This window comes from Antechinus flavipes, chromosome 2, assembly GCF_016432865.1.
Source record: "Antechinus flavipes isolate AdamAnt ecotype Samford, QLD, Australia chromosome 2, AdamAnt_v2, whole genome shotgun sequence".
In the NCBI taxonomy this organism is placed as follows: domain Eukaryota; kingdom Metazoa; phylum Chordata; class Mammalia; order Dasyuromorphia; family Dasyuridae; genus Antechinus; species Antechinus flavipes.
The window spans coordinates 434305006-434330390 of NC_067399.1; the positions used below are offsets into that span (position 1 = coordinate 434305006).

Here is a 25385-nt window from a genome sequence, read left to right on the forward strand (position 1 = left end):
TGGGGCAGGAGACAAAGACAGGTGGCGTTGGAAGGTCAGGTTAGCAGATTAAAAGGGGGCCTTCTACCCCCCAGCCACCCTGAGCTACACCAGCTGAGCTAAGTTTGGCTCCTTCCGCCCGGCTCAGACCTGACTCTCTGCACTGCAGCCCTAATTGAATTTCTCTGTTAACAATAGAAACACATTCCCATCCCTGCCTCGCTCTCTCTTTCTGATAAGCCAGTGACCCGAGGGAAATTGGGGTCAGGAGGAGGAGAAATTGGAAACAAACAGTTTTTGCTCTCCTCGGCACCCTGCTTTTGGTGGCCAGACACACAGGTGTGGGGAGGGACAGACAGATGGGAGGAGAACCCGGAGGCTGGAGGGACGTGGAAGTGGCCGAGGGGACAGGATCGTAGCCGTTTGGCAGGACAGGAGAAGGTCAGACCAGTGGCTGGCAGGGATAGTCACTACCTCAGTTCCTGCTTGTCCTGTGAAGTCCTGTCCAAATACCACTTCCTCCAGGAAGCCTTCCCTGACGTCTTGTCATAGAGACTTCCCCCACCCAGAACCTCCCATGTCATTGTTTTTCCCGTTCCTATGGTGGAAAAATTCGTCTTCCTTCTGGACCATTGGAAGGCCCAGTCCTTGGGACCCTATGAGGAGGAGGAGATCAAAGACAAAGCCTCGGTGTCCACCCCTGGGCTCACTTCTGCCCCTCCCTGGTCCCTCTCTTCCTCCTACAGCGTCTTGTCCCACAGCAGAATTAAACCTGGAACTCAGACCCGCCTCTGGCCTCAGCCCCTTAGCCCCCCAGAGGAAGTCATTCACATTCACCCCTTTCCCTTCCTGCCTTCTGCATAGAGCGCTGCCCACAGCGTCTGCCAGGTGCTCCTGAGCAGTCATGTCAGGGCCCATGTCTGTGACCCCGGCCTGCGCCTGCGCCCATGACCCCATCCCTGGCCCGCGCCCATGACCCCGGCCCCAGCCTGTGACCATGTTTTGGGCCCTGGCGTTCCACCTTTTTGAGCCTCAGTTTGTGGATGGTAAAATAGCCCCAGACTCCCTGCTCTCCCAGACCCTTCTGGCTCTGAGCATCTCCTCAGGGCTCTGAGGCCTTCTCAGAGTGTTCTCGTCCGGCCCCCAGCTCAGTCTGACGGCCTCCGCCTCAGGCCTCCCGGCCAGATCTGAGTGGGCTCCCCCTCAGCACCCCACGTGCTGGTGCCCCTGAGGCCGAGGCCTCCCTCCGGATGAGGGGCCCTCCGCAGCCCCCCGGGTGGTAGAGCCCCGCCCACAGCCTCATCCTCTCCTCACGTACAGGGCTGCCCATGATGGAGGTCCGCATCAACATCTCCAGGCAGCAGGTGGAAAAGGTCTTCGGTCTGGAGGAGTACTGGTGCCAGTGTGTGGCCTGGAGTTCTTCAGGCACCACCAAGAGCCAGAAGGCCTATGTCCGCATTGCCTGTGAGCACCCTGGCACGGCCGGGAGGGGGCCGGGAGCTGTCCCAGGCGGGAAGCGGGCTTGTACAGAGAGGGGGCAGCTTGGAGAGCCCTTCCTTGGGGGGAGATGGAGCCAGAACGGGCTTCTCTGCACGGGGAGTCAGAGACGAGGGAGCCTCCAGGGCCAGGAGCTCAGGGAGGGGCCTCCCCGTGGGCCTCGGTCCGGCCCAGGCTCTGGGGCCGTTGGACAGGAAAGCTGGAGCGCCTTCCCAGCCCTGAGGGAAGTCATGGAAAAGCCCACTAGCTAACGCCACATTTCCAGGCTCTGGAACAAGCTGTTCTTGGTGATGGGACCCCACACCCGCTCCCCTGAAAGCCCGGACTCCTTCCCACCACCACTCCGGGGGTCGGCCACCTGTCAGAGTCCCCAGTCACAGAGTCTGGATCCTGCTTCAGTGCCCAGGAGAAAAGACCTCTCCTTGGTAGCTGGCAGGATCTCGGCCAGACCCAAGAAGCCCTCGCCTCTCTCTCTTCTCTCCCAGATTTGCGCAAGAACTTTGAACAGGAGCCTCTGGCCAAGGAGGTGTCCTTGGAGCAGGGCATCGTCCTGCCCTGCCGCCCGCCCGAGGGCATCCCCCCTGCCGAGGTAAGGGACGGGTGGGGAGGCCCAGCTCACAGCCCCTTTCTCCAGCCCATGGAGTCAGCGTGCCCACCCACCTTCTTGTTGCCCAGCCCACACACCAGCCAGACCCCCCGGGCTCCAGGGGGCTTCTTCAGCTTGGGGTAGAACTCTGGGCCAGCAAGGCCCCCCGTTCTCTGGGCATCCTTTCCCACAAAAATGACAGGGCCGGGCAGGGCGCTCTGTGAGGCCCCTGCAAGCTCCTCTGAGCCTACAATCCGAGTAAGGTAAAAGCCTGGGAGGGGAGTGACAGCAGTCCAGCCCAGTCTTTCTGCCCATGGGGGGTGCCGCCCATCTGCCGGAGAAGGGGAGCCCACCGTAGTCTCAAGCCATGGGGCTGTGGGGGGTCTGCGAGGGGACGTGAGCCCGGGCCTCTTCCCCATGGGCTTCCCCCCTTCGGCAGACTGGGGCCATCTTTGCTGGTTTGCTTTTTGTGGGGGCCCAGTGCCCCGTGTGACGGTCCCACAGACAGTGTCAGGTGGCTCTCACAGAAGTGAGGTGTGTCGGGAAGAACCTGATGTTTGTAATAAAAGGACTCAGGTCCCATCTGCAGCCAGACTGTTGACCACTTTTGTGACCCTGGCAAGCCACAAGAGAGCTAACTTCTCTCGCTCTCAGTTGGCTCACCGTGCACTAAGTGGCCTACGTGGGTGAGCCCTGGGCCTAGGCCTGAGCCCACAGGACATCATCCTGCGCCGGGGGCCCGGCTTGGGCAGTGCCCAGGATGCCATTCCAGGACCTGTCTCCAGTCCTGGGGAGGTTCCTGCCTCCCTCCCTCTCTGCATCAGTCTTCTTTCCACTCTCCGCTCAGACCCAGGCCTTCCGGGGCCGATTGGGCAGGACCCGTGTAGGCAGAGCTCGTACCTCTGCCCCTCCTCAAGGCTTGTGCGGCAGGGCCCCTCTGGGACGGCGGCTGGGCAGTGCCCAGGGCCACCCCCGGCAGCTGGTGGAGCCTGTGTGTGCTAGCACCTCCCTGTCCCCCCAGGTGGAATGGCTCCGAAACGAGGACCTGGTTGACCCGTCCCTGGATCCCAACGTCTACGTGACCCGGGAACACAGCCTGGTGGTGCGCCAGGCCCGCCTGGCCGACACGGCCAACTACACCTGCGTGGCCAAGAACATCGTGGCCCGGCGCCGCAGCTCCTCGGCCGCCGTCACCGTCTACGGTGAGCCCCTCCCCTCGGTGGGCGCTCCGGGGGCCGTGGCCTGAGGGAGAACCCTGCCCCGAGCCGGGCTGCGGGTGCCCCGGCCCGAGAGGGACGCATGAGCACCGTGACGGAGGGGGCTTGAGGCGGGGGCCGTGGGAGGGGGCACGCCGCCTGGGGCAGGAGACGGGCGCTCCTAAGCAGCGTGGGTGCAGGAAGGGAGAGCCGGGCCAGCGGGTGCTGAAGGCCTCGGGCCCCTCCTTGGCAGATAGGCGAGGCAGTGAGAGGCCCCCGGACCTGCGCGCATTCGGGGGGAGCGCCCGCTGTGGTGTCGTTGCCAGTGTGGCCAGGCGTGGGAGATGGGGTCCCACCCGCCCCCCTCAGCTCCTCCTCCTCCTCTGCCCGGGGGCAGCCAGGACTGTACGGGCCGCCCCTGCTAAGGCCATCGCCTCTGCCCTCGCGCCCCGAGCGCCCCGTGGGGAGGTGCCCCTTGCCGAGCCTCGGGCCCCGCTGATCTTGGTCCCTTCTCTGTCCCACACCAGTGAACGGTGGGTGGTCGACCTGGACGGAGTGGTCAGCCTGCAGCGCCACCTGTGGGCGAGGCTGGCAGAAACGCAGCCGGAGCTGCACCAACCCGGCACCGCTCAACGGGGGCTCCTTCTGTGAGGGCCAGAGCGGCCAGAAAACCGCCTGTGCCTCCTTGTGCCCAGGTATTGGCCCCTCGCCTCCACCACCATGGCCACCCTGCATCGGTCACTCCGCCGCCTCCATCGCTCTAGTCCCACCATTCGGGCCAGGCAGGGGCCAGGGGCACCTTAGCGCAGGGGGCGGGGCTGCCGTCCTACCCCGGTCACGGCCCCGCCGGCGAGCAGCGAGTCCGGTGCCAGACAGGACGCTGAGACACCGCAGAGGTCCGTAGTGAGGGGATGCCGGGCGTCCCGCGGGAGGCCTAGAGGAGCTTGGAAAAGAGAAGCCGCAGGGAGGGGCCCGTGACAGCCGCCTTGAAGGCGGCCGAGGGCTGCGCCGGACAGAGCTGGGCCTGGTCAGCAGGACCCGGATCTCTCCGCGGACACTCAGCTAGCCGGGTGACCCGGGGCCGCCACTTGGTCTCTGCCTCTCGTCTGTAACAGAAGAGTAACTGTAGCACCTACTTCCGGGGGGGGGGGGGTGACGATGAAATGAAGCCATATTTGTATTTGCGCATCTCAGAGTACTTTATAAAGCTATTATTAATAAGAGTCTGAAGGGCTTACGTTTGCTGGGCCTAGCACCGGAGGGCACAGCCAGACCCCAGGGAGAAGTTGGGGAAATAGGCTTAGGCTGAACTTCCCTAAGGAAAGGTTCCTCAGCCGGTGGTTCTGGAGAGGACTCTGCCTCGGTGCGTGACCAGGTTCCCATCACCGAGGCCTCCGGGGAGACCCGGGGGACAGCAGGGAGGGGATGTTTGCCGAGTCAGGCGGATGGGGCTGCCGGCCCTTCTGGCACTCTGAGATTCCACGGGAAGCCCCCTGTTACAGTGTCCAACAGCGGGGCTTCTTTCCCCCGGTCCCACCTTGGCCCTGTCTCCCCGAGGCCCCCGAAGGAAGGAGCTCCCCTCCGCGGCACCGGGCCTGAGCGAGTGCCAGGGCGGCTTTTCCCAAGGGCGATGCGCGGTGCGCTCCATCTCACGTGGCTACGGCCTCTCGGGGCCGAGCCCTTCCCCCTTCCTTTGGGCCTCCGCCATGACGAGGGCCCATGCTAGCTGACTCCTTTGGAGGTTTCCTTGGCCCTGGGCCAGAGAAGTCTTGTCTCAGACAGGAAAGATGGAAGGTGAGGAAATGGCAGGAGAAGGTCGGGCCTTTTGGGGCTCCACTAGAGAGGGCCAGAACCGTGGCTGCCCGCCTTGCTGCACCATCGCTCTTCTGTAGGCCTCCTCCGCCCCTGTAGCGCAGCGGAGCGATCTCCTTGGGCCTTCTGGGTGTTCTTGCCAGCTCTGACGTCCTAGGAGAGTCGTCTCCCAACTCCTGACAGTCTTTACCCCGAGGTCCTGTATCCCGAGATCCTTTCTGGCACTTGGAGTTCTCATCTCTTTCTAGCTCCGACACTCAGTGCCCCAAGGCCCTTTCAGCATCCAGCGTTCTGTGTTTGGGGCTCCCTTCCATTTGGGACGGGCTGGGTTCTTTGGTTCCATACGGAGACAAGTGTTTGAGCGCCAGAGCCGGCCTCTGGGCCCGGTGCCCTTGGGCTCCGGCCTCTCTCTTGTGAGTTGATTTCTCTGCACGGACCATTGATCCCAAAGCCCCGGTGACACATCCCCTGTGTGTGAGGCCCCAGTGCCCATGCAGGCTGCGGGGGGCTACCACAAGCTGGGGTGTGTAGGAACCAGGAAAGGCCCAGCAGGAGAGGTGTCCCTCAGACTGGCACCCCGGGGTGCTGGAGGGCGGGGGTGGGACTCAGCCTCGGAGGCGCCTGCACAAGAGTCAGACTAGGTCCGACCCTGCCAGCAGAGGGAGTCTGGGGTTGTGGGCCACAGCCGGGGGGTCATCTGACTGTAGCAGTGGAGAGACCGCCCTCAGCCCCCCGCAACCCCTTCCTCAGCGGCATCCAGTCAGTGCTCTCGTACTTATTCGGTGGGACCCCATCTCCTGCGTGCCGGGAACACTGGGGTAGCAGTGACCGGCCGGCCTGAAAGGGCTGTGCAGTCGTACACACGAAATGCCATGGGGGGGGGGGGGGACCAGGAAAGGCTTCGTGAGCTGGCTTTTGGGGGAAATAGAAGATTGTTGGAGGGGAGGGAGGGGAGAGTGCCTTCTTGTGCTGGAGAATAGCTAGAATAAACAAAGGTGTGGAGGAAGGAGCTGAGGAGGAGGAAGAGTAGGAGATTCTGTTTGCCTGGGCCATAGATTTGCTGAGGAGAATGATGTGTAAGAAAGCTGGAAAGGTAGGTTTGGGACCAAGTGGTCTTTTCTGTTTAATCCAGAGGCAATAGGAAGCCATGAGGGCTGGTTGAGTAAGGAGGACCCCGTGTCTGCCCGGACTTTTCCTGCAGATGGATTTTATTCAGGACTGGCCCTCTACAACCAGGTCTCCCTAGAGTGGCGTAAAGCAAGACATCCTTCCCCAGCTTAGCATGTGTTGATTAAGGGACCCCCGTGGGAGGGCCTCGTGCTCGGACTGGGAACAACAAAGGCAGAGCGCAGTGCCTGCCCTGAGAGAGTTCATGGGATACTCGGGGGGGGGGGGGGAGACACCAATTCTCCGACCCCGGGAGTCTTCCTGGTCTGGGACGGCAGGAAAGTGTTCCCAGAGGCAGAAAGCGCAGGACAGGCGCGGTTCTGGGGTGTGGAGCCCGGGTCTGGCCCCCGACCGTGCTCCCCACTGTCAGTCACCAGCACCCCTTGAGTGTTTCCTGGTGCCAGACGTGGAGCTCACGCGGCACATGCAGGTAGTGGGGATGAGGCAGCGGCGTTCTCAAGCTTTTCCTCGTGAGCAATGGGCACTTTCCCTGCCCTGCAGCACTGACCTCCCGTCTGGGTGCAGGGCCGGGGGATGGAGGATGCTACCCCCCAGCGGGGACCCCCGGCTTCCCCTTTCCCAGCCGCAGCCGCCCTGGGCCCGGGAGCGCCGTGTTACCGCTCAGCACAGCAAACTTTATTAAGTGCACAAGTCCCTGTGCTGGGCACCAGAGGTTTAAAGATAAGGAAGCAGGCCTCGGGCAGGAAAAGTGCCTGAGCTTGATGCAGAAACGCAGGTAAGAGCTCTGCGCTCTGAGCCTTGGGGAGATTCAGGAGGGAAACAGCCCCCTCGGCGGGGGAGGGAGATGCAGCAGGGTGGAGAAGAGGGCCGTGGGCAGCTCGGAGCACCAGGCGAGGGCCAGGCCCGCAGCAGTCTGGTCTGGGGGCAGGAGGTGCCTCTGAGGTCCCGTCAGGTACCTGGGGTGGGTCTCCTCGGAGCAGGGGCCTTCCCCGTGGTGTCAGGGAATGGGTGCGGGGCTGGTGCCCCCCCGAATCGGGCAGAAAAGGTAATTATGAACGGCCTCCCTCCAGGCTGAGGAGTTTTTCTTCCCCTTGCCTAGAGGAGGAGAGCTGGGGGCCTAGAGAGGGTAGTTACAGTGAGAATCGACAGAAGACAAATGCAGGAGATGTTGCGGGGAGAAAATCGAGCTGACTCGGTGACCTATTGGCTGCGGAGAGGAGGGAGTTTGGGGACAGCGGTGAAGGAGAGGGAAGAGTCAGGGATCGGTGGTTTCAGGCGTCAGGGCCCGGGACGATGGTGGGACCATCCACAGAAGGAGATGTTCAAGGGAAAGAGTTAGCGCCTGGGGAGCAGAGAGTTCGCTCTAAGTGCTGCTGTCGTTCAAGGGGCAGCGGATAGAACGGGCAGTGAGACTTGCAGCCGGGAACTCTTGGGTTAGTCGACTCAGACACTTACTCAATCTGTGGGGCTGGGCAGACCTTTTCCAGCCTCCATTTCCTCGGATACCTATCTATAATAATGCTTGAAGCCCCCGATATAATTATGATGTTAGTATTATGCGGGTAGAGGCAATCACCGCCCACTTAGAAGCCCAAGACTGAATCTTGGGGGCAAGGTCCCCCAAGGGGACGTATCCATATGGAGGTGATAGTTAAAGCCAAAGGAGCTGGTGAGAAGTTAAGGGAGAGAGAAGGCCGAAAGCAGAACTGCTCCTCTGGGAATAAATGTTCGTCGCTGACCTTCTAAAAGCAGGTTGCCACTGTTGCATCCCTTAAGAGATAAAGGCTAGCTTAGACAAGGGAGCGCTGGCTGGCTGCTGGAAGGCTCCAGGGTGTTAATGGTCTTAAGACTAGAGAATCGGGCCAGAGGGAGACTATCTCCTCCCGGGGTCCTTCCCGGACAGGGCTCAGAGCTCAGGGCTGACTTAATTCATGATTGCAGGGTCAGGGATTAGTGCGGGGTCAGAGTCTACCTCCTGTGTTGCAACGCAGAGGCTGCCAAGCCACCAGTTCTGCCCCCGAAGTGCTAGCCCTAGACAGCAGGGTGTCCAGCCAGGCCCTGCCTCTTCATTCCGTGGACTTCCTTGGCATCCCATCGCCTCATTGCCGGCTCCCCTCCTCAGCACCCGCCCAGCCCAGGCTCTGCCCATCGCCCCGGCATCACACCACCTCCCACTTCCATTAGCCCTCGCCTGCCGCCGCCGCCATCACTCGCCGCCGCCGCCATCATCGCCGCCGACCGCCCTCCCCCCACTCCACTCTCCTTGGTTCAGATGGACAAGCACGGGCCTGGTGTTCCCAGCCCCTCCGAGTGTATCTCCGAGACAACCTTTGTTTTTCCACCTGAGGCGAGAGGTGGACTAGGGGGAAGGGGCCTCGCCGTGCCCTGCGGCCGAGGGACTGAGCGTTTCTCCTGCTTCTGTCCGGTGTCCCCTTCTCCCTGTGCAGTAGACGGAGGGTGGACCGAGTGGAGCAAGTGGTCGGCCTGCGCGCTGGACTGCACCCGCTGGAGGAGCCGGGAGTGCTCCGAGCCCCCGCCTCGCAACGGTGGGGAAGACTGCCAGGGAGCCGACCTGGACACGCGCAACTGCACCAGCGACCTCTGCATCCACAGTGAGTCCTCCCCGCGGCCCCCTCACGCCACCGCGCGCCCCCGATGACAGGCTTTCCTGGACTGCACCAGTCGCACTGCAGCGAGCTCTGCCCCCACAGACTCCCCCCCCTCCTGCCCTGTAAGGCCCCATAGCCAGCCCCTCCTGCAGCCGGGCCTCGAGCGCTCCCAGCAGAGGGTCCCCCCGCCCCGCGGCAGGGATGGGCTTCCACGTGGCTCAGCCTGTCCGGCTCTAGGCCGCCCTGCTCCCTCAGCCGCTCAGTCAGGGGCACCCTCGTTTCCCAGGCCCTGACCAAGCGTGGCGACGTGGGCCTGAGCAGCCCTGCGCCCGCCCCGAGCGTTACACCCGGGCTTGTGGCCTGGGGGCTCCCGTGATCCCTGGGAACCTCACTTTCCTCACCTGCAGATGCCTGGGCTTGCACTAAATGACTCCTGGGTCCTTTCTAGATCAGACTCTGCTCCCGGGGGACCCTGCCTCCCGCCATGTCATGTCAGAGCAGTGGGGAGTGGGAAGGGGGATGTGAAGGATGGAAGCTCTGGGCCAATGTCACTAACACAAAGGTTCTAATGTGATGTTTCCCTGAGACAACCTCCTCCCCCACCCCCACCTTCGCTTTCAATTAAAAACCTAATTATCTGTGTCAATTCCTTCCTGATGAACCTTCCTTCCATTATGCAGATTTCCACTAAAATCAATATTGATTCCTCCAGACAGCTAATCCTCCCTTCTCCCCACCAGAGCCTCTTGTCCTTTCTCTCCTGTTCTCCCCCACCTGCCTCCCGCCGAAATCCCATCTTAGGCCCCGTCTGCTTCCCTGGGCCGCCCCGGGGTCCAGGAAGGACGGCCCGCCACGTACCTGGGAGGGGGGACTGAGAAGCAGGAGGAAAGGCCGGGGGCTGCGCCCCCGTATCCCCTGTCGGGCTCAGCCCCCCTGGGGGCGCCCCGCACAGCTGGACTTCAGAGGCTAGCCCTGGCCAGGGAGGTGTGGCCTTGCCTCCCTGTCCCCTCCCCAGCTATAGACACTCTCCCAAACCCCAGAATCAGAGCCCGGAAGCGCCTCCCAAGCCCCCGCTAGGAGGGGTCAGAGACTCAGCTTAGATCCCTGCAGGGGGAAGTGAGTTGTCCCGGATGTCATGCAAGGGGGTGACTGCTCGGAGCCTGGAACCCAGGCCCCCCCCGTGCTGCTATTCTCAGCCAGAGCCAGCACCCCTGGTGAGCGAAGATTGACTCCCCGCAGCTCCCACAGACACACACGCCCACGCCCCGCAGAGAGGCCCCGGAGAGTGTGAACTCGTCACACCCTCGCTGTGGGGGCGGGGCGGCCGGAAGCCCCCTCACCCTTCCCCTGCTCCCTGTCCCAGCTGCCTCGGGGCCGGAAGACGTGGCGCTGTACGTGGGGCTCATCGCCGTGGCCGTGTGCTTAGTGCTCCTGCTGCTCGTCCTCATCCTGGTCTATTGCCGGAAAAAAGAGGGCTTGGACTCGGACGTGGCCGACTCGTCCATCCTGACGTCAGGCTTCCAGCCCGTCAGCATCAAGCCCACCAAGGCAGGTGAGGTCACCGCGCATGCCCAGCCCTGCGAGGCGTGCCCGGCCCTGCCCCAGGCCCAGAGAGCGCTTGGCGGTCAGCCTGTCGGTGACCCTGGTCAGAAATCAGAACTTGGGGTCTCCCGGGGCTTTCCCAGCCCAGGTGACGCTGGAAGCAACTCGGACTCCAATCCCCTGCCCTTCGGCACCTGGGACTGGCCAAACCCTCTCGTTTCTCTGGGCCGTAACCTAGTTGTCTACAAAGTAGGGAGGATGATACTTCTGCCCCGACTCCCCGGGTACGGCCTGTCCGAGCCCCTTCCATTCCCGGGGGCCTCGAGGGCCAGCCTTCAGGCGGCGTGTCTGCCTCTCTGGGACCTTGGGGGCCTCCTTGGCAAAGCTGCCATCCTGCTTTGCATTTGTTTTCAGCTCATTTTACAAACGAGTCCGAGGCTGGACTCGCACTCAGAGATGAGTCTCCTCGCCTCCGGGCCCGGTGCCGTCTCACTGCCCCTGCAGTCCTCAGTTAGTTGCCCAGGGAGTCCCGCGGCGGCGCTCGTCTCTGGGCGCCAGTCACGGGCGCAGGGGACGATTCTCGGTCTGGCTGCCGGCTCAGGGGCGGAGGGGGCTGGGAGAGGGCGCTGGAGCAGGGCGGAGGCTGGGCGTCCCCTCCGGGGGCCGGGAGGCAGCTGTGTCTCAGGAAGCAGAGAAGGCCTCCCCCCACCGCGGCCCCAGGCCCGTCGGGTTCCCTTTGGAAGGGGGCTGCGTTGGAGGAGCCACGCTCTCCGGGGATGCACTCGGGGCCGGGCCCTCTCCCCCAGCAGAGCAGGAACCCCTCGAGGGCAGGGGTCATCATTTTGGATGTTTGTCACGGCGGCGCGGGGAGGGTTCTAGGTCCCTCCGGGCTTAGCACAGAGCGGAACGCGTATTAAGTGCTTAGATGTGTGTAGGAATCGATTGACTGGAAAGCTGGAGTGTTTGGTTCAAAAATGGCTGCCCAAATGGGGAGAGTGCCAGGGAAAAGCCCTGTTGTAGGGAAGGCAATAGAAACACTTGTCTGAAGGAGAGAAGGCTCTTCTTCAGGGACTCGATAGCTGTCTGCAGGCATGTGGAGAGCCGTCAGCGGGTCGGGGGCTCCGGTTTGTCCCACTCGGCCCCCAGAGGGAAGCACTAAGAACGCCGCGGGAGAAGCAGGTCTCAGCTCTATAAGGAAGAATCTCCCGGACAGATAGAGGCGGCCAGTGAGGCAGCCAGTTCCCCCTCCCTGGAGGCCTTCAGAAGAACATTGCACAGCCTCATTAGGGATACAGCAGAGAGGCTTTCTGCTGGCCTGGAAGACCCTGAGGTACCTTCTCACCCTTGTTCTGCCTTTCTTCCCCCTTTTTGTTTCTCCTTTCCTTATAGACAACTCCCACCTGCTGACCATCCAGCCGGACCTGAGCACCACAACCACTACGTACCAGGGCACCCTGTGCCCGCGGCAGGACAGTTCCGGCCCCAAGTTCCAGCTCACCAACGGGCACCTCCTTAGCCCCCTGGGCAGCGGCCGGCACACCTTGCACCACAGCTCACCTGCCTCTGAGGCCGAGGACTTCGTCGCCCGTCTCTCCACCCAGAACTACTTCCGTTCCTTGCCCCGGGGGGCCAGCAACATGGCATACGGGACCTTTAACTTCCTGGGGGGACGGCTAATGATTCCCAATACAGGTAGGGCTTGTTTTGTGATGGGGAGACTCTCATTAGGCCGTGGCCAGCATCCCACAGGAAGGGTGTGAACAAGGAGAAGGGGATAGATATGGGAGAGCAAGAGGTACTATTAGAGAATGGGTTCTACTTCTAGACTTGAAGTAGAAAACCTGAGCTCGAATAGTGACCTCAGCTTTACTATCTATATAACTCTCTTCAAATCATTTCTGTCTGAGCCTTAGTTTACTCATCTGTAAAATGGGAATGAGGATGTTTTTCCTAAATCGCTCACAGGCTGTTGTGTGGATAATGTTTTATTAACCTTAAAGCGCTATAGGTGAATCGTTACCATCATAGCTAACTAAATGGGCTTAGGGTGACAGAGACCCTTGGGACTGTCTCTATTATGAATAGCATTTGAATTTGAGGGGGATCAGCAGGTGACTGCTGAAAGTATTAAAGCCATCTCAGAAAAAACCCCTGCTCATCTCCAGTACAGGAATTTTACAAGTGTAGCAGAAAGATTGGGGACACCCAGGATGGGGCACAGCAAGGTTGAAATTAAACAAAGCAACTTGGGGGCAGCCAGGTGGCGCAGTGGTTAGAGCACCAGCCTTGAAGTCAGGAGGACCTGAGTTCAAATCTGGCCTCAGACACTTAACACTCCCTGCTGTGTGACCCTGGGCAAGTCACTTAACCCCAATTGCCTCAGCAAAAAAAATAAACAAAGCAACTTAGGGCAGAAGGTTGTGGTTTGGGGAAGCTGAGAATGATGGTTCTCTGCAGGAGGGAGAGAACTCACAGCTCCTGCCTCCATACCCACACGATTGGCTGCCTTTCTGGGCTGTGACGGAACCCAAATCCTGCCACCGACTCCTTAGGCTCCCCTGAGTGTGTCTGTGCTCCGTGCTGGGGCCACAAAAGTGAAGCAGCGATCACTGAGAATTAGCATGGGTTCACTAAGAATGCCGGGCTATACTTGTTCCTTTGGGGGTTTTCAGTCTCATGGGAGGAGGGACAGAGGAAGAGGAAGGGAGGAAGGAGGGAGAGGGAGGAATGGAAGGAAAGGAGGAAGGATGGAAGAAAAAAGGAGAGGGAAGAAGGAAAGCCCGGTGGAAGGAAGGAATTATTAAGCATCTACTTTGTGCCAGGCAGGGTGCTAAGCCTTAAATCCTAGCAGCAACTTTAGGAGGTAAGTCCTATTTTTATCCCCATTTTACAGTTGAGGAAACTGAGGCATGCAGAGATTAATTAGTTGACCTAGCCAGAGGCCCGGAGCTAGTGTTTTAAGAACGGATTTGAAGTGAAGTCTCCGGGGCCAGTGCTCTGTCCGCCGCGCCACCTAGTGGCCTCTATAAGGATCCGCAACATTCTTATCCAATATGCAGAGGGATGAAGCTGGAATAACTAACCCATAAATGACAAAATCTGGATCCAAAAAATGACGCAATGTGTGAACGTGGGCCAAATTCAGGAAATCCGCCTGAAGCACTGCCCTCGAGTCTGAGTAACCCATTCCCCAAGAGCACACTAGCGGTGGAAGACGTCCCAGGAGCAGAAGCTGGGCGTGTTGGTGCCCCACGAGCCCCGGGCCACCGCCTGTCCGGTCGCTGCCAGGGGCGTGGGGATGACCCTCGCCCCCACCCCGGAGGTGAGACGGGCTGCCTCTTGTGCAGCCCCCGAGCTTGGCCCTCCCACCCCGTGGAGCCCCCTGTGAATCGGGGCGTAGACCCCTATGCCGTCTCTGAGACAAGCCCAGGAAGCCTTTCCTTCTGCTTTCTTAAGGAGCTTCAGGCAAGAGTTTGAAGTGTTAACTCGGGCGCCAAGTTTGAGATCTCTTAGAAGCCTCGAGTTCCACTAAAGGAGACTGCCTCACTGTCCCATTGTAGTGATTAGAGTCCTGAGTCCTGGGTTTCAATCTCACCTTATACATTTACCGCCTGTGTGATTTTGAGAAATCTCTTAACTTCTCCAAAGTTCCTCATCTGTAAAATGAAGAAAGTAATCCTTGTTCTCTGTGCTCACAGGGCGATTACAAAGAAGGTGTATTTTGTAAATCTGAAAGCATTCCAGGTAGGAATGGGAGTTACTATCCCATTCATGTGTCCTGGAAAGCCAGTACCATGTTATATCACATTTGGGGCCATATTCAATAATAATAATAACTAACATTTATATTGCACTCACTAAGTGCCTGGCACTGCTAAGTACATTACAATTATTATCTTATTTGATTCTCACAACCCATGGGGTAGGTACTATTATCCCCATTTTACAGATGAGGAAATTGAGGCTTGCCCTCAATTAAGTGGCTTGCCCAGGTTCACACAGCTAGTCAGTGTCTAAAGCTGGATCTGAACTCAGATCTTCCTGATTCCAGACTTACCACTCTACCCACTTTGCCACCTGGTTGTAGGCCCAGATCACATGGGATGGCAGATTTAGAGCTGGAAAGGACAGGTAGTATTCATAAAGCAAGCCACTCTGCTCCCCATTGTTCCTGCTGATCACGGAAGACAGTGGCAAACAATCTTGGATATGTTGGGTTCAGATCCCAATTCTGCCACTCAGCACTGCTGAAATTTATGGCATCCTCCAGTCTTCCTCCTCTCCCAAGAACTGGAGTCACCAATTTTCTCTATCCACATGGGCCATCAATTCTGGGCCCAAGTGACATTTCTTCTCCTGACATTAGGATAACATGTGATAGAGCGCCCTAAGATTTACAAAACAATTTACATGGATTACCTTATCTGCTAACCTGGCATTCCAGGCCCTTGTTGCCTGAGCCTTGTCTTTCACACCTACATAAGGAAGGGACTTCCATACCTGAGGCCCAACATTCCTCAGGGTACTTTAGACTGACCTGCCATGAGTGCCTTTTTCCAGGCCTTCTCCATGGAACAGTCTCTTGGGATTTTTCCAAGCTCACAAAAACAACAGAATTTTAGTTTTGGGAGAAAACTTAGCAATCGTTTAGTTCACCCTCTCTCTCTCTCTCTCTCTCTCTCTCTCTCTCTTTTTTTTTTTTTTGCCAGTGAGGAAACAGACTTAGCAAAGTTGACTTGCCCTAGGCCAGACCAATAGGAAATGGCTGAGCCAGAATTGGCTCCAAATTCAGTGCTCTCTCTGCTCTGCTAGGCTGTGTCTTTCCCTCTGGCTTGATCAAGACTCTGAAGTAGATCCTTTGGGACAAGCAGGTGATGTAGTGGATAGAACTCTAGGCCCGGAAGACATGAAAACCTGAGTTTTCCTAGCTGTGTTATCAGGACAAATGACTTTACCGCTTTCTTATCTGTAAAATGAGCAGGACAAGGAAATGACAAGAAAACCCCAAACGGGGTCACCAAGAGTCAGACATGAACAACAATAAGTATTATGAAATTAGGGCCAAATGGTAGACTGCTGTCAGATTATGGAGAACCCATAATGACATTATATGTCCTAAAAATAGTGTAAAGTTCCTGGAGGTTTCTGAGAAGGAAAAGAACATGGCCAGACATGTGCCTTAGGAAGATTGTTTTAAGTGGCTGTTTGAAGGATGAATTGGAAAGAGAAAGATTGGGGACAGGAGTCTAATTAAGAAACTGTTATAATGGTCCAAGTGAAAGGTAAGAGACTGAATGGGAGTGAAATCCATGTGAGCTGAAAGGATAGGTACAAAAGGTCCCAACGAAGGAAGACCATTGGGACTCGGCAATTGACCAGCTGGGAAAGCAGGGGAGGAGAGGGAAAAGCGATGGCTAACTCTAATGTGGGTGACTGGAAGGATGTGTCCTCCATAGAAACAGGGCGTTTGAAAGGACACAAATGAAAGGGAATTGAAAGGAAACCTGTCTGGAGATATCCTGCAGGGGCGCAGGTGATGTGAGACCGAAGTTCAAGAAATGGACAAGCTGAATATTTAGTTTAGGGAGTTGTCAGCAGCAAGATGAGAGATGAACCCTTAGTAGTTGAGGAGTTCACCACACAGAGAAAGAAACCTTAATGTAAAGAGAAAAAAGAGACTCCAGGTCGAGCCTCAGGTAACCCCCACCCTTAGAAGACAGGAGATAGATGTGACCCAGAAAAGGAGCAGCCGACAGGTGGCTGAGAATTGTCCAAATAAAACAATTGTCACAGAATCCAAAGGCATGTGGAGCGTATCCGGGAGGAGAGGGAAAGATCAGCTGTCAAAACTGCAGCAAGATGAAGGATTTAGCCAGCCATGATCTCCAAGTGAAGGACTGAGAAAGGGCAGCCAGAGTCTGCAATGAAGAGACCGAGAGAGCTGAGACCACCAGCTGGGTGGGGGAGTCCAAAGTCAGTGGTCAGGGAAGAAGTAGGAGCAGTTCTGGAGACAGCTCTCCCAGGAAAGGGAGAAGAAAGATGGAATGTAGCCTGAGAGGAAGCAGCAGTTTTGGGTTAGCCACTTTGCCCAGGTTTTCTCTGAGGACTTATTCATGTCCTCCTCCCTTCCCTGCCTCCCAGAATCAGAGGCTAATGGGATTTAAAGAGAGAAGGGAATGTAAGAGACCCGTTAGTCCAACCTCTTTATTTTGCAGAAAAAATAACAGGTTCAGTAAAGGGACATGACTTGTCCAAGACCACAGAAGTAGTGACAGCTGGTGCCGAAAGTGAGACCCTTGGAGAAGCAGCATAGGTCTGGTAGATGGGGCATCAGATGGACTTGGAGCTTGCCTCGGACTCTGAGCAGGGCACTTACTTAACCTCTCTGGGCCTCGGTTTCTTTATCTGTAAAATTAAGCAGTTAGCCTCGGACCTCTAAGGTCCCGCCCACCTCTAAGTCTATATTATACATAATTCACTGTGGATCTGTGAGAGAAACAGATTTTGTACAGGAGAAATAACACGAGTTCTGCACACGAGAACAGAAAATATTTCCTTATTGTTTACACGGAGATGTTCGAAGGGGCCGAGGGAGGAGAGGGGAGACGAAGGGTATTGCACAGAGACTCTCTTCTCAATTTTGTCTCTTCCAGGAATCAGCCTCCTGATCCCTCCAGATGCCATTCCCCGGGGAAAGATCTATGAGATCTACCTCACACTGCATAAGCAGGAAGATGTGAGGTGTGGACATAACCTGGGCCCTGCGGGGGACGGGGAGAAGGGGGGTCTGTCCCAGCCCTGCCGCCATCGAGGGAGAGGGAGGTTCAGCTTGGCCCTTTCCCACCGTGCTGCAGCCCAGCCCTGCTCCTTGGTCGCCAGCCTGGCCCAGCCCATCTGCCAGGGGAAGGCTCTGGGAGGGGCACCCTCGTTCCCCTGGGGCAGCTTGCCCTGGATAGACATCATTGCTCTTGGGGCCTTTGCCCTTCCCCCACTGATGCCTTTCCTCCCCTCCCCTGTCCCATATTTTCCTACTTGAGGCTGCCCCTAGCTGGCTGCCAGACCCTGCTGAGCCCCATCATTAGCTGCGGGCCTCCCGGCGTCCTGCTCACCCGGCCAGTCATCCTTTCCATGGACCACTGTGGAGAGCCCAGCCCCGAGAACTGGAGTCTGCGGCTCAAGAAACAGTCTTGTGAGGGCACCTGGGAGGTGAGTGGCTGGGCAGGGCGGGGTGGTGTGAGGACCCTGAGGTACAGGCCCCTCCAAGGTGCAGAGGCCGGCAGCAGGCGGGTGGAAGAGGAGGAGGGGTGGGGGTGGAGGTCGTCTGAGATGGGCTCTGGTAACCACTCTCTTCCCCAGGATGTGCTGCACCTGGGCGAGGAGTCACCGGCCCACCTCTACTACTGCCAGCTGGAGGCCCGAGCTTGCCACGTCTTCACGGAGCAGCTGGGCCGCTTTGCCCTGGTTGGGGAAGCCCTGAGCTCGGCCGCGGCTAAGCGCCTCAAACTTCTGCTGTTCGCCCCGACGGCCTGCACCTCCTTGGAATACACCATCCGTGTCTACTGCCTCCACGACACGCATGACGCGCTGAAGGTGCTGGCCCGGCCCCAGCGGCGCCTCCTGGCCCAGGGCCCCGGGCCACTCCTCCCGCCCCGGGGACGATCCGCCACTTCCCTGTCTGTGGCAGCATGAGCACTGGGGGTCCCCTGGGCAAGTGGGAGTGGGGAGGAGGGGAAGGTTCCTGAAGTGGGGAGGAGTTTGGGGCCTTGGGGACCCTTTCAGCTCTTCGGTGTTTGTTTCCTGGAGTGTGACACCTGGCCCACCTTATCTGTGGGGCAGGAGGTGATCCAGCTGGAGAAGCAGATGGGGGGACAGCTGATCGAGGAGCCCCGGGTCCTCCACTTCAAGGACAGTTATCACAATCTACGCCTCTCTATCCATGACGTACCCAGCTCCCTGTGGAAGAGCAAACTGCTTGTCAGCTACCAGGTGAGGGACGGAGATGCGCTCCAGCTGGGGGCACCTGACCTCACCTGGGGCCCACCTCCGTGGGGCTTGGGTATCAGTCTGACAAGGAATGACAGCTCATCCAGGGGAGCGTCCCGCCAAGCCCAGAGGATGCCCAGAGGGGAGAAACAACTAGGCCTTTGCCCACACACAGCATGGCCTCCTAGGGAAATTTCTCAGGGCTCTCCATTCTCCCATTCGTGCCTCAAGAAATCCTACCAGCACTACCCAGCCAGTATTTTCTTCAGGAGGGAACATCTGTTCTAGATCTTAAGCCCATCCCTTGCTGGGTTTCTAAGCTGTGTAGTTGAGCAGAAAAAGCTAAAAGGGCAGATTTAGGTTTGTTATAAATAAAAACTTCCTAACAAATGGAAAAATTCCAAAGTAGAATGGGCTGCCATAAGAGATAGTAAGGAAGTCTTCAATCAAACGTTAGGTGAACATTGACACATGTCATTGTTGGGATCTTTGTGGAGGTGGGGTAGAGAGCCTGGATTAGATGGTTTCTGTTGCCCTGTCCAATCTTCCAACTGAGATCTCACTGAGGAATTTTTCCCAATTTTTATTATTTCTCTACTGGAATCCTCCACAGCTCCCTACTTAAAGGCCTAACTCTAGCCAACAGAAGTCCTGAGGTCATGATCCCCTTGTCTCCCAAAGCTTCTCAGGCCATCCACCCCTTTCTTTTAAACAGAGAATAGGCCATTCAAAAAGTCTTTCTACCAACAGTGCATTAAGGTCCCACTTCGCCACATCCCCTCCAACATTTGTCATTATGTTTTCCTATCATCTCAGCCAATCTAATAATGTGAGGTGGTACCTCAGAGTTGTTTTAATTTGCATTTCTTTAATCAGTAATGATTTAGAGCATTTTTTCATATGACTATAGATAAGTTTTAATTTTTTCATATTTATTTATCATTTTGGCTTTGACTATTTATCATTTGGGGAATGACTTGTATTCTTATAAATTTGACCTTGTTCTCTATGATTTTAGAAATTAGGTCTTTATCAGAAATACTAGCTATAAAAGTTTATTTCCCAGATTTATTCTTCCCTTCTAGTCTTGGCTGCATTGGTTTTGTTTGTACAAAAACTTTATAATTTAATGTAATCAGTTACTCATTTTTCATTTCATAATGTTCTCTAGTTTTTCTTTAGCCATAAATTTCTTTCTCCAAAGATCTGAGAGGTAAACTGTTCCTTGCTCTCCTGATTTATTTATAGTTTATTTATGCCTAAAGCATGTACCCATTTTCACCTTATTTTGATATGGGATATGAGATGTAGGTCTTTGCTAAGTTTCCAACTTATTGTTTTCCAATTTCCTCAGCAATTTTTGACAAATAGTGAGTTTTTATCCCAGAAACCAGATTCTTTGGGTTTATCAAACAGTAGATTACTATAGTTATTGATTATTGTGTCATGTATAAATAACCTATTCCATTTATTCACCCCGCTATTTTTTAACCAGTATGAGATGATTTTGATGACTGCTATTTTATAATAGTTTTAAGTTTGGTACTGCCCCTATTACCTATTGTATATAAGTGAGATTTTTCTGCCTGGGTTTAAGGCCATCCACAGTCTAGCACCAGCCAATTTCTTGTTTTCCATCCTATTATTAGCCTTCTTCACGTTCTGGGCTCCAGCCCAACCAAAACCACTTCCTGCACCTGACCCAACCAAAGTAGGCTTTCCATTCATGACATTGTGTCTTCCCTCTTCCTGGAAAATCCCTTTCCTTATTTTTTTTACCTATTGAATTCCTACCCATTAATAAAAGCTCACCTGCTTAGTTAGAAGCAACTTGGGGAGTCATTTGGTTACAACCAGTAGCTAGGCAGAAATATCTTGGCAACATACCCGATACATGGTTATTTAGACTTGTTTTAAGGATCAGATGAACTATTTGCAAAGTGCCTAATATAGTGCCTGGCATACAGTAGGGCCTTAATATTTATTACCCTCCTCTCTTTTTACTTAAAAACATTCAGTGACAGAGAAGCCACTACCTTTCCAAGGCAGCCTGCTCCACTTTTGGACACTTAGGATTGTTAGGAGAAAGAGTGAGCTAACATATACCCTTTGCAGTCTCCACCCATTGCTTCTGAATTTGTCCTAAGACAAAAGCAGAATACATTTGATTTAATTCGTCTTGCATACGACAGCTCTCAACTAGTAGAAGGCAATTGTAATTCCTACATCTCCACATCTTCAGGTTAAATGTCCTTAGTCCTTCCATACGTCCTCTCCCTGCATCCTGGTTACTCTATCCTATATAGGCTTTAACTTGTCAATGTCTAGTATGATGCCTAGGACCAAACATAGTCCAGATTCCTGGGGCTAAAGGGACAGGAACTATTCTTCCATTGTTCTGAGTTACTGGCTTTTCAGTGTTTAATCTTTGGGTCTGAGCCTTCATCCACTTTGAAACTTTCCTAATTGTATTACTGCCTAGACTTTTGCTTATATGTCTCCATTTCATCCACAAAGATAGTACAAGACACCATCGAATGCTATTCAGGTATTCTCTGTCTTCAGAGTTACCAGTTATTTTGTCTTATATGACCTGTTACAATGAATCCATGCTGAGTTTTAGTGATCATTTGTTGTCCAGTCACACACCCAACTCATTGTGATTTGCAGACCATAATGTCCATGGAGTTTTCTTGGCAAAGGTAGTGGAATAATTTGGCATTTCATTCTCTAGTAAATTTGTGATTACCTCCTTTAAAAAAAAAACACAAAACTTCTTAATCTTGTTTTTATATATATGAGACCTCCTTCCATCCTATCTCCTTCTAGAAAACAATGCCTTATTATAAAGAATTGAAAAGACATCAGCATTCATATTCACTCTTCTCTGAAAAGAGGTACAGGAGATAATTCATCTTCTTTGGGGACAGACTTGATTATTATTATTTTGTAGCATTCTTTATTGATTTGTTTTTCAGTCACATCCAACTCTTTATGACCCCATTTGGGGTTTTCTTGGCAGAAATGTTGGAGTGGTTTGCCATTTCCTTCTCTAGATCATTTTACAGATAAGGAAACTGAGGTAAATAGGGTTAAGTGACCTGCCCAGGATCACACAGATAGGAACTATATGAGACCAGATTTGAATTCATGTTTTCCTGACTCCGGGTCTGGCCACCTAGCTGCTCCCATTCTTTGTTGAGTATTTGTTTTCTTGGTTCTGCTTGCTATACTTTATCAGTTTATGTCTTCTCATGCCTTTTACCTTATAGCAAATAAGCTGCCCACTAATTATCCTTTACTTAAGCAACACATCATTTTTCCAGTGATAAATTTTTCCAATCACATTTCTTGTGTAATCTATTTGTAATGTGTTGTAATGCACTGACATCCACCATAGTCTTCTATTGGCCAGTGAATAATCCTCATCTCTGTCCTCAGAAGCTACAGCATTTCATAGCTCACAATTGTCCAGCACAGGAAGAATTGGCCCCCAACAAAGACTTGAGAACAGCTGCATCCCCTTTTGTCCTTAGCATTCATCCCTGGCTTCATTCAGCTGCTTCTGAATTTTTTGTTCTCTTAACCAATGAATTTATTGGTTGTGTTTCTCTTGCGTTGATCTTTTAAATGTGCCTTTTACACGTCTCAGATAGTGTGTTCCCTCCACAGGCCACATCTGTCTTTGTGATTCAGGGTGACAATGATGTCAGTCTGGCAAGAGGTCTCCAGTAGAGGGCCCCAAGGATCTGTTGTTGGTCTTATGCTGTTAATAACACTTTTATTAGTTACTTGAATAAAGAAGTACAGGCAACATAAAGTAGTCATGGAAAGCTGGCATTATAACTGGACTGAAACTAAGATGAAATTTAATAGGGGTAAGTGTCAAATCTTATAGGTGGGTACAAAAAAACCCTCCTTCCAACTTCCAAATTATAAGGTGGAGTTAACCCTGCCTTTCTGTTTCCTCTTTGAAATGAGAACAATGATACTTTCACTACACACCTCACAGGGTTGTTAGAAAATCACAAAGATTTTGTAGACTTTGAAGTGATCTGGAAGTGGGAGCTGTAAACTCTCTGGCTTCTCTGGGCTTAGGGCTCTGAAAAGCATCAGCACCAGACTTGCCACCCAATGCGTGAATGAAGTGGTCGGCCTGGTACAGCGATCAAACCTTCTGCTCCCTGACCCTCATTCCCTATGGGCCGCTGCTGGCTCCGGTCCTTGACCCCCCCAGACTCCCCTGTTCTAAATGCTCTTCTCCTCCTTCCTGCAGGAGATCCCATTTTATCACATCTGGAATGGTGGGGCCCAACAGTTCCTTCACTGTACCTTTACCCTGGAGCGCTTCAGCCCCAGCACTACTGACCTAGCCTGTAAGATCTGGATCTGGCAGGTGGAGGGCGATGGGCAGAGCTTCAATGTCAACTTCAACATCAACAAGGTGGGAGAGGGAAGGAGGACAAGGCGCCCTTATTGTCATCCCTGCCACCATTAGCATGTCAGATTGCCTGCTCTCATCCCTCCCCCTTATCTAGAATCAGGTTGAGAGTTGGAGGGAGGAGATCCTAGCCCAGCCCTCTCATTTGTCAGGGGTGCAAAATAAGGCTTTAAGGCCCATATAGGATGGTTCCTTCCTCTAGGAAGCCTTCCTTGACCCCACTGGCCCACAGCGAACTCTTTCATCTTCTCCTACTGCCCTTTGAGGACCACACATTTGGGATCTCAGATGGTCCCTGGCTTGCGGGCACACGTGTTGGTTGGGGCACTCAGCTGACTGTCAGAAGGACGAGTCACTGGAGCTAACAATTCCTCCCTGTCACAGGACACAAGATTTGCCGAATTGTTGGCTCCAGACAATGAAGGGGGGGTCCCAGCCCTGGTGGGCCCCAGTGCCTTTAAGATACCCTTCCTCATCCGTCAGAAGATCATCAGCAGCCTCGACCCTCCCTGTGGCCGGGGAGCTGACTGGAGAACTCTGGCCCAGAAACTGCACCTGGACAGGTAGGTAGAACAGGGAGGTGAAGAAGGCTGGAGTTGGTGCCAGTTAATGGTGTTAGGGACCTTCTGAGTCTAGAGTCCATGAGGTCTGCCCCAGTTCCTTTCCCATTTCTACTACTCACTGTAGGCAGTAAAGGGCCTCAGTATACTCCTCAGGGTAAGCTGGGAGACAGCAGGTGGGAAAGGATTCGGTGGAGAGGGATGCTCTCTAGAACCTCTCAGGAAGTAAGGATGGGGAGGGCCAAGGCGGGGCTGACTGACCCACCACCTTCTCTCCCTGCAGCCATCTTGGCTTCTTTGCCTCCAAGGCCAGCCCCACCGCCATGATCCTCAACCTGTGGGAGGCCCGGCACTTCCCCCACGGCAACCTCAGCCAGCTGGCGGCTGCTGTGGCCGACTTGGGCAAACAGGACACTGCCCTCTTCATGGTGTCTGAGGCCGAGTGCTGAGCCTGAGGCCAGGACTGGCTCCCTGCACATGCACCAGCATCAGTGGACACCTTGGGCGTGGGCCAGAGGCAAGGTGGGGGGCAGGGATGGCACCCCTGAAATGACGTCCACCCTGCTGTCCCTCCTTTCTTGCTTTGTGCCCAGGGAGCCCCTTCTCACAGCCATGACTGGGCCAAGTTAACTTCCCCCAGCCCCTCTCAGAGGGCTCCTCCCCTGGCCATCCCACTGCCCCGGGTTGGGCCTTGAGCACACTGGGGATGGGTACCAGTCGTTGACACAGCATCACCCAGAGCTGGGGGGCTGAGTCCAGCAGGAAGGAGGGAAGAGAATCGCCCCCAAGGCCAGGAGAGGGATCTCGGCAGGTCCGGAGGCAGATGGCACGTGTGTCTGCGTGTGTGTGTGTCATGCTACCTCTCCCTCCACCCCTCCCTTGGGGTTACACATACACATGGACACAAACACGGGAGTCGGGGAACGGGGTCACTTTGCCCACCCAGAGCTGGGCCTTATGCAAACATTTCTGTGCCTGTGGGGGGAGAGCAGATCTGAGGGGGACCCTCTCCCCGACCAAGGGGAGCGGCCCAAACCCAGGATCATGCTTGTCAGCTCCAGGGCCCCGGCCCATGTTGTGGAAGCTCAGGGGACTGGGCGCCCAGCCACCCCCCCGTGGTTCACCCCCAGCTTCTATCTGTGCTCTCCCCCACGTGTCACCTCCTGGATCCCTGTCTCATGCACACTCACCCACTCACAGTAGACATGTACCTCAAGACACCCCACCACATCTGTGCATCGTGTCGCACACGTGCCCCACACGTGCCTCTCACACAGGCAGCAGTGCTGCTGCTCCCATCCCCACAGGGACACAGGCTTGCTCCTCTCCTCCCCTCCCCACCCTCCCTGTCCCCCTCCCCGCCAGCAGCAGGGAGGGCCCGGTCCAACCCAGCCCCTTCCCCCATTCCCCAAACCCCTCCTCAGGCCCTGCGGGGCGGGTGTATATGCAAAGGGAGTCATGCGTTGTACATTGGCGAGTGTCTGTGCTGTAGTGTGTCCGTCCCTGGTCCCTGGAGCCGGGGCAGGCCCAGCCCTTACCCTGTCCCAGTGCCCCTCACACAGGGCGTGTTGTGTAAAGACCGTTTCTTTTTCTAATTCTGTATTCAAAGTGCATTCAAGTACTTACACTTGGCCTTATGTACATACAGCCTTGCCCGGCCGGGCACGTAGGGATTTTAGCGGACGTGAATAATGTAAATAAATGATATATATATTGCTAAATGGTCTCTCTTCTGTGGGGGCAGGGACCCCCTGGTGGCAGTGGAGAGGATGGGGAGGACACGGGGAGCCCCATCCACCTGCTGCGGCCCTCGGGACAGTGGGGAGGGAAGCAGAGGCGGGCGGCCCGTGTGACCCAGAGAGCCTCGCATCCCAGAGCCAGCCCCGGCAGCAGAGGGGAGAGCCTCTCATGACTGAGTGGCTCCAGCCAGACGGCAGGCTACGGCGGTGACCAGGGCGGCCCCTTTCCCGGAGCCGTCCTCCGACAGCAGGAACCTGACGGAGCACTGGGGGGCCAGCTGTCGCACGGTATCCTTCACCTGCTCTGAGAAGC

At 55.5% G+C, this 25385-nt stretch overlaps 2 protein-coding genes across 3 annotated transcripts in view; one reads left to right on the top strand and one right to left on the bottom strand.

Annotated features, from left to right (window-relative positions):
* UNC5A (unc-5 netrin receptor A) overlaps nucleotides 1-25054 on the top strand; it is a 101621-nt gene extending 76567 nt beyond the window's left edge. The window contains exons 3-16 of one of the 2 annotated variants that reach the window (XM_051979006.1): nucleotides 1300-1443; nucleotides 1962-2065; nucleotides 3084-3264; nucleotides 3786-3953; nucleotides 8646-8810; nucleotides 10171-10359; nucleotides 11739-12041; nucleotides 17003-17090; nucleotides 17387-17555; nucleotides 17706-17939; nucleotides 18186-18335; nucleotides 22609-22776; nucleotides 23158-23336; nucleotides 23617-25054. In XM_051979006.1, the coding sequence (XP_051834966.1) occupies nucleotides 1300-1443; nucleotides 1962-2065; nucleotides 3084-3264; nucleotides 3786-3953; nucleotides 8646-8810; nucleotides 10171-10359; nucleotides 11739-12041; nucleotides 17003-17090; nucleotides 17387-17555; nucleotides 17706-17939; nucleotides 18186-18335; nucleotides 22609-22776; nucleotides 23158-23336; nucleotides 23617-23782 (2408 nt within the window). In that variant the 3' untranslated portion in view covers nucleotides 23783-25054. The remainder of the gene's footprint in view (nucleotides 1-1299; nucleotides 1444-1961; nucleotides 2066-3083; nucleotides 3265-3785; nucleotides 3954-8645; nucleotides 8811-10170; nucleotides 10360-11738; nucleotides 12042-17002; nucleotides 17091-17386; nucleotides 17556-17705; nucleotides 17940-18185; nucleotides 18336-22608; nucleotides 22777-23157; nucleotides 23337-23616) is intronic. The other variant, XM_051979007.1, reaches the window with a different exon arrangement.
* The window catches only part of HK3 (hexokinase 3), a 45003-nt gene continuing 44640 nt past the window's right edge, over nucleotides 25023-25385 (bottom strand). The window contains exon 19 of the mRNA XM_051979005.1: nucleotides 25023-25384. Coding sequence (XP_051834965.1) covers nucleotides 25240-25384 — 145 coding nt within the window. The 3' untranslated portion in view covers nucleotides 25023-25239. The remainder of the gene's footprint in view (nucleotide 25385) is intronic.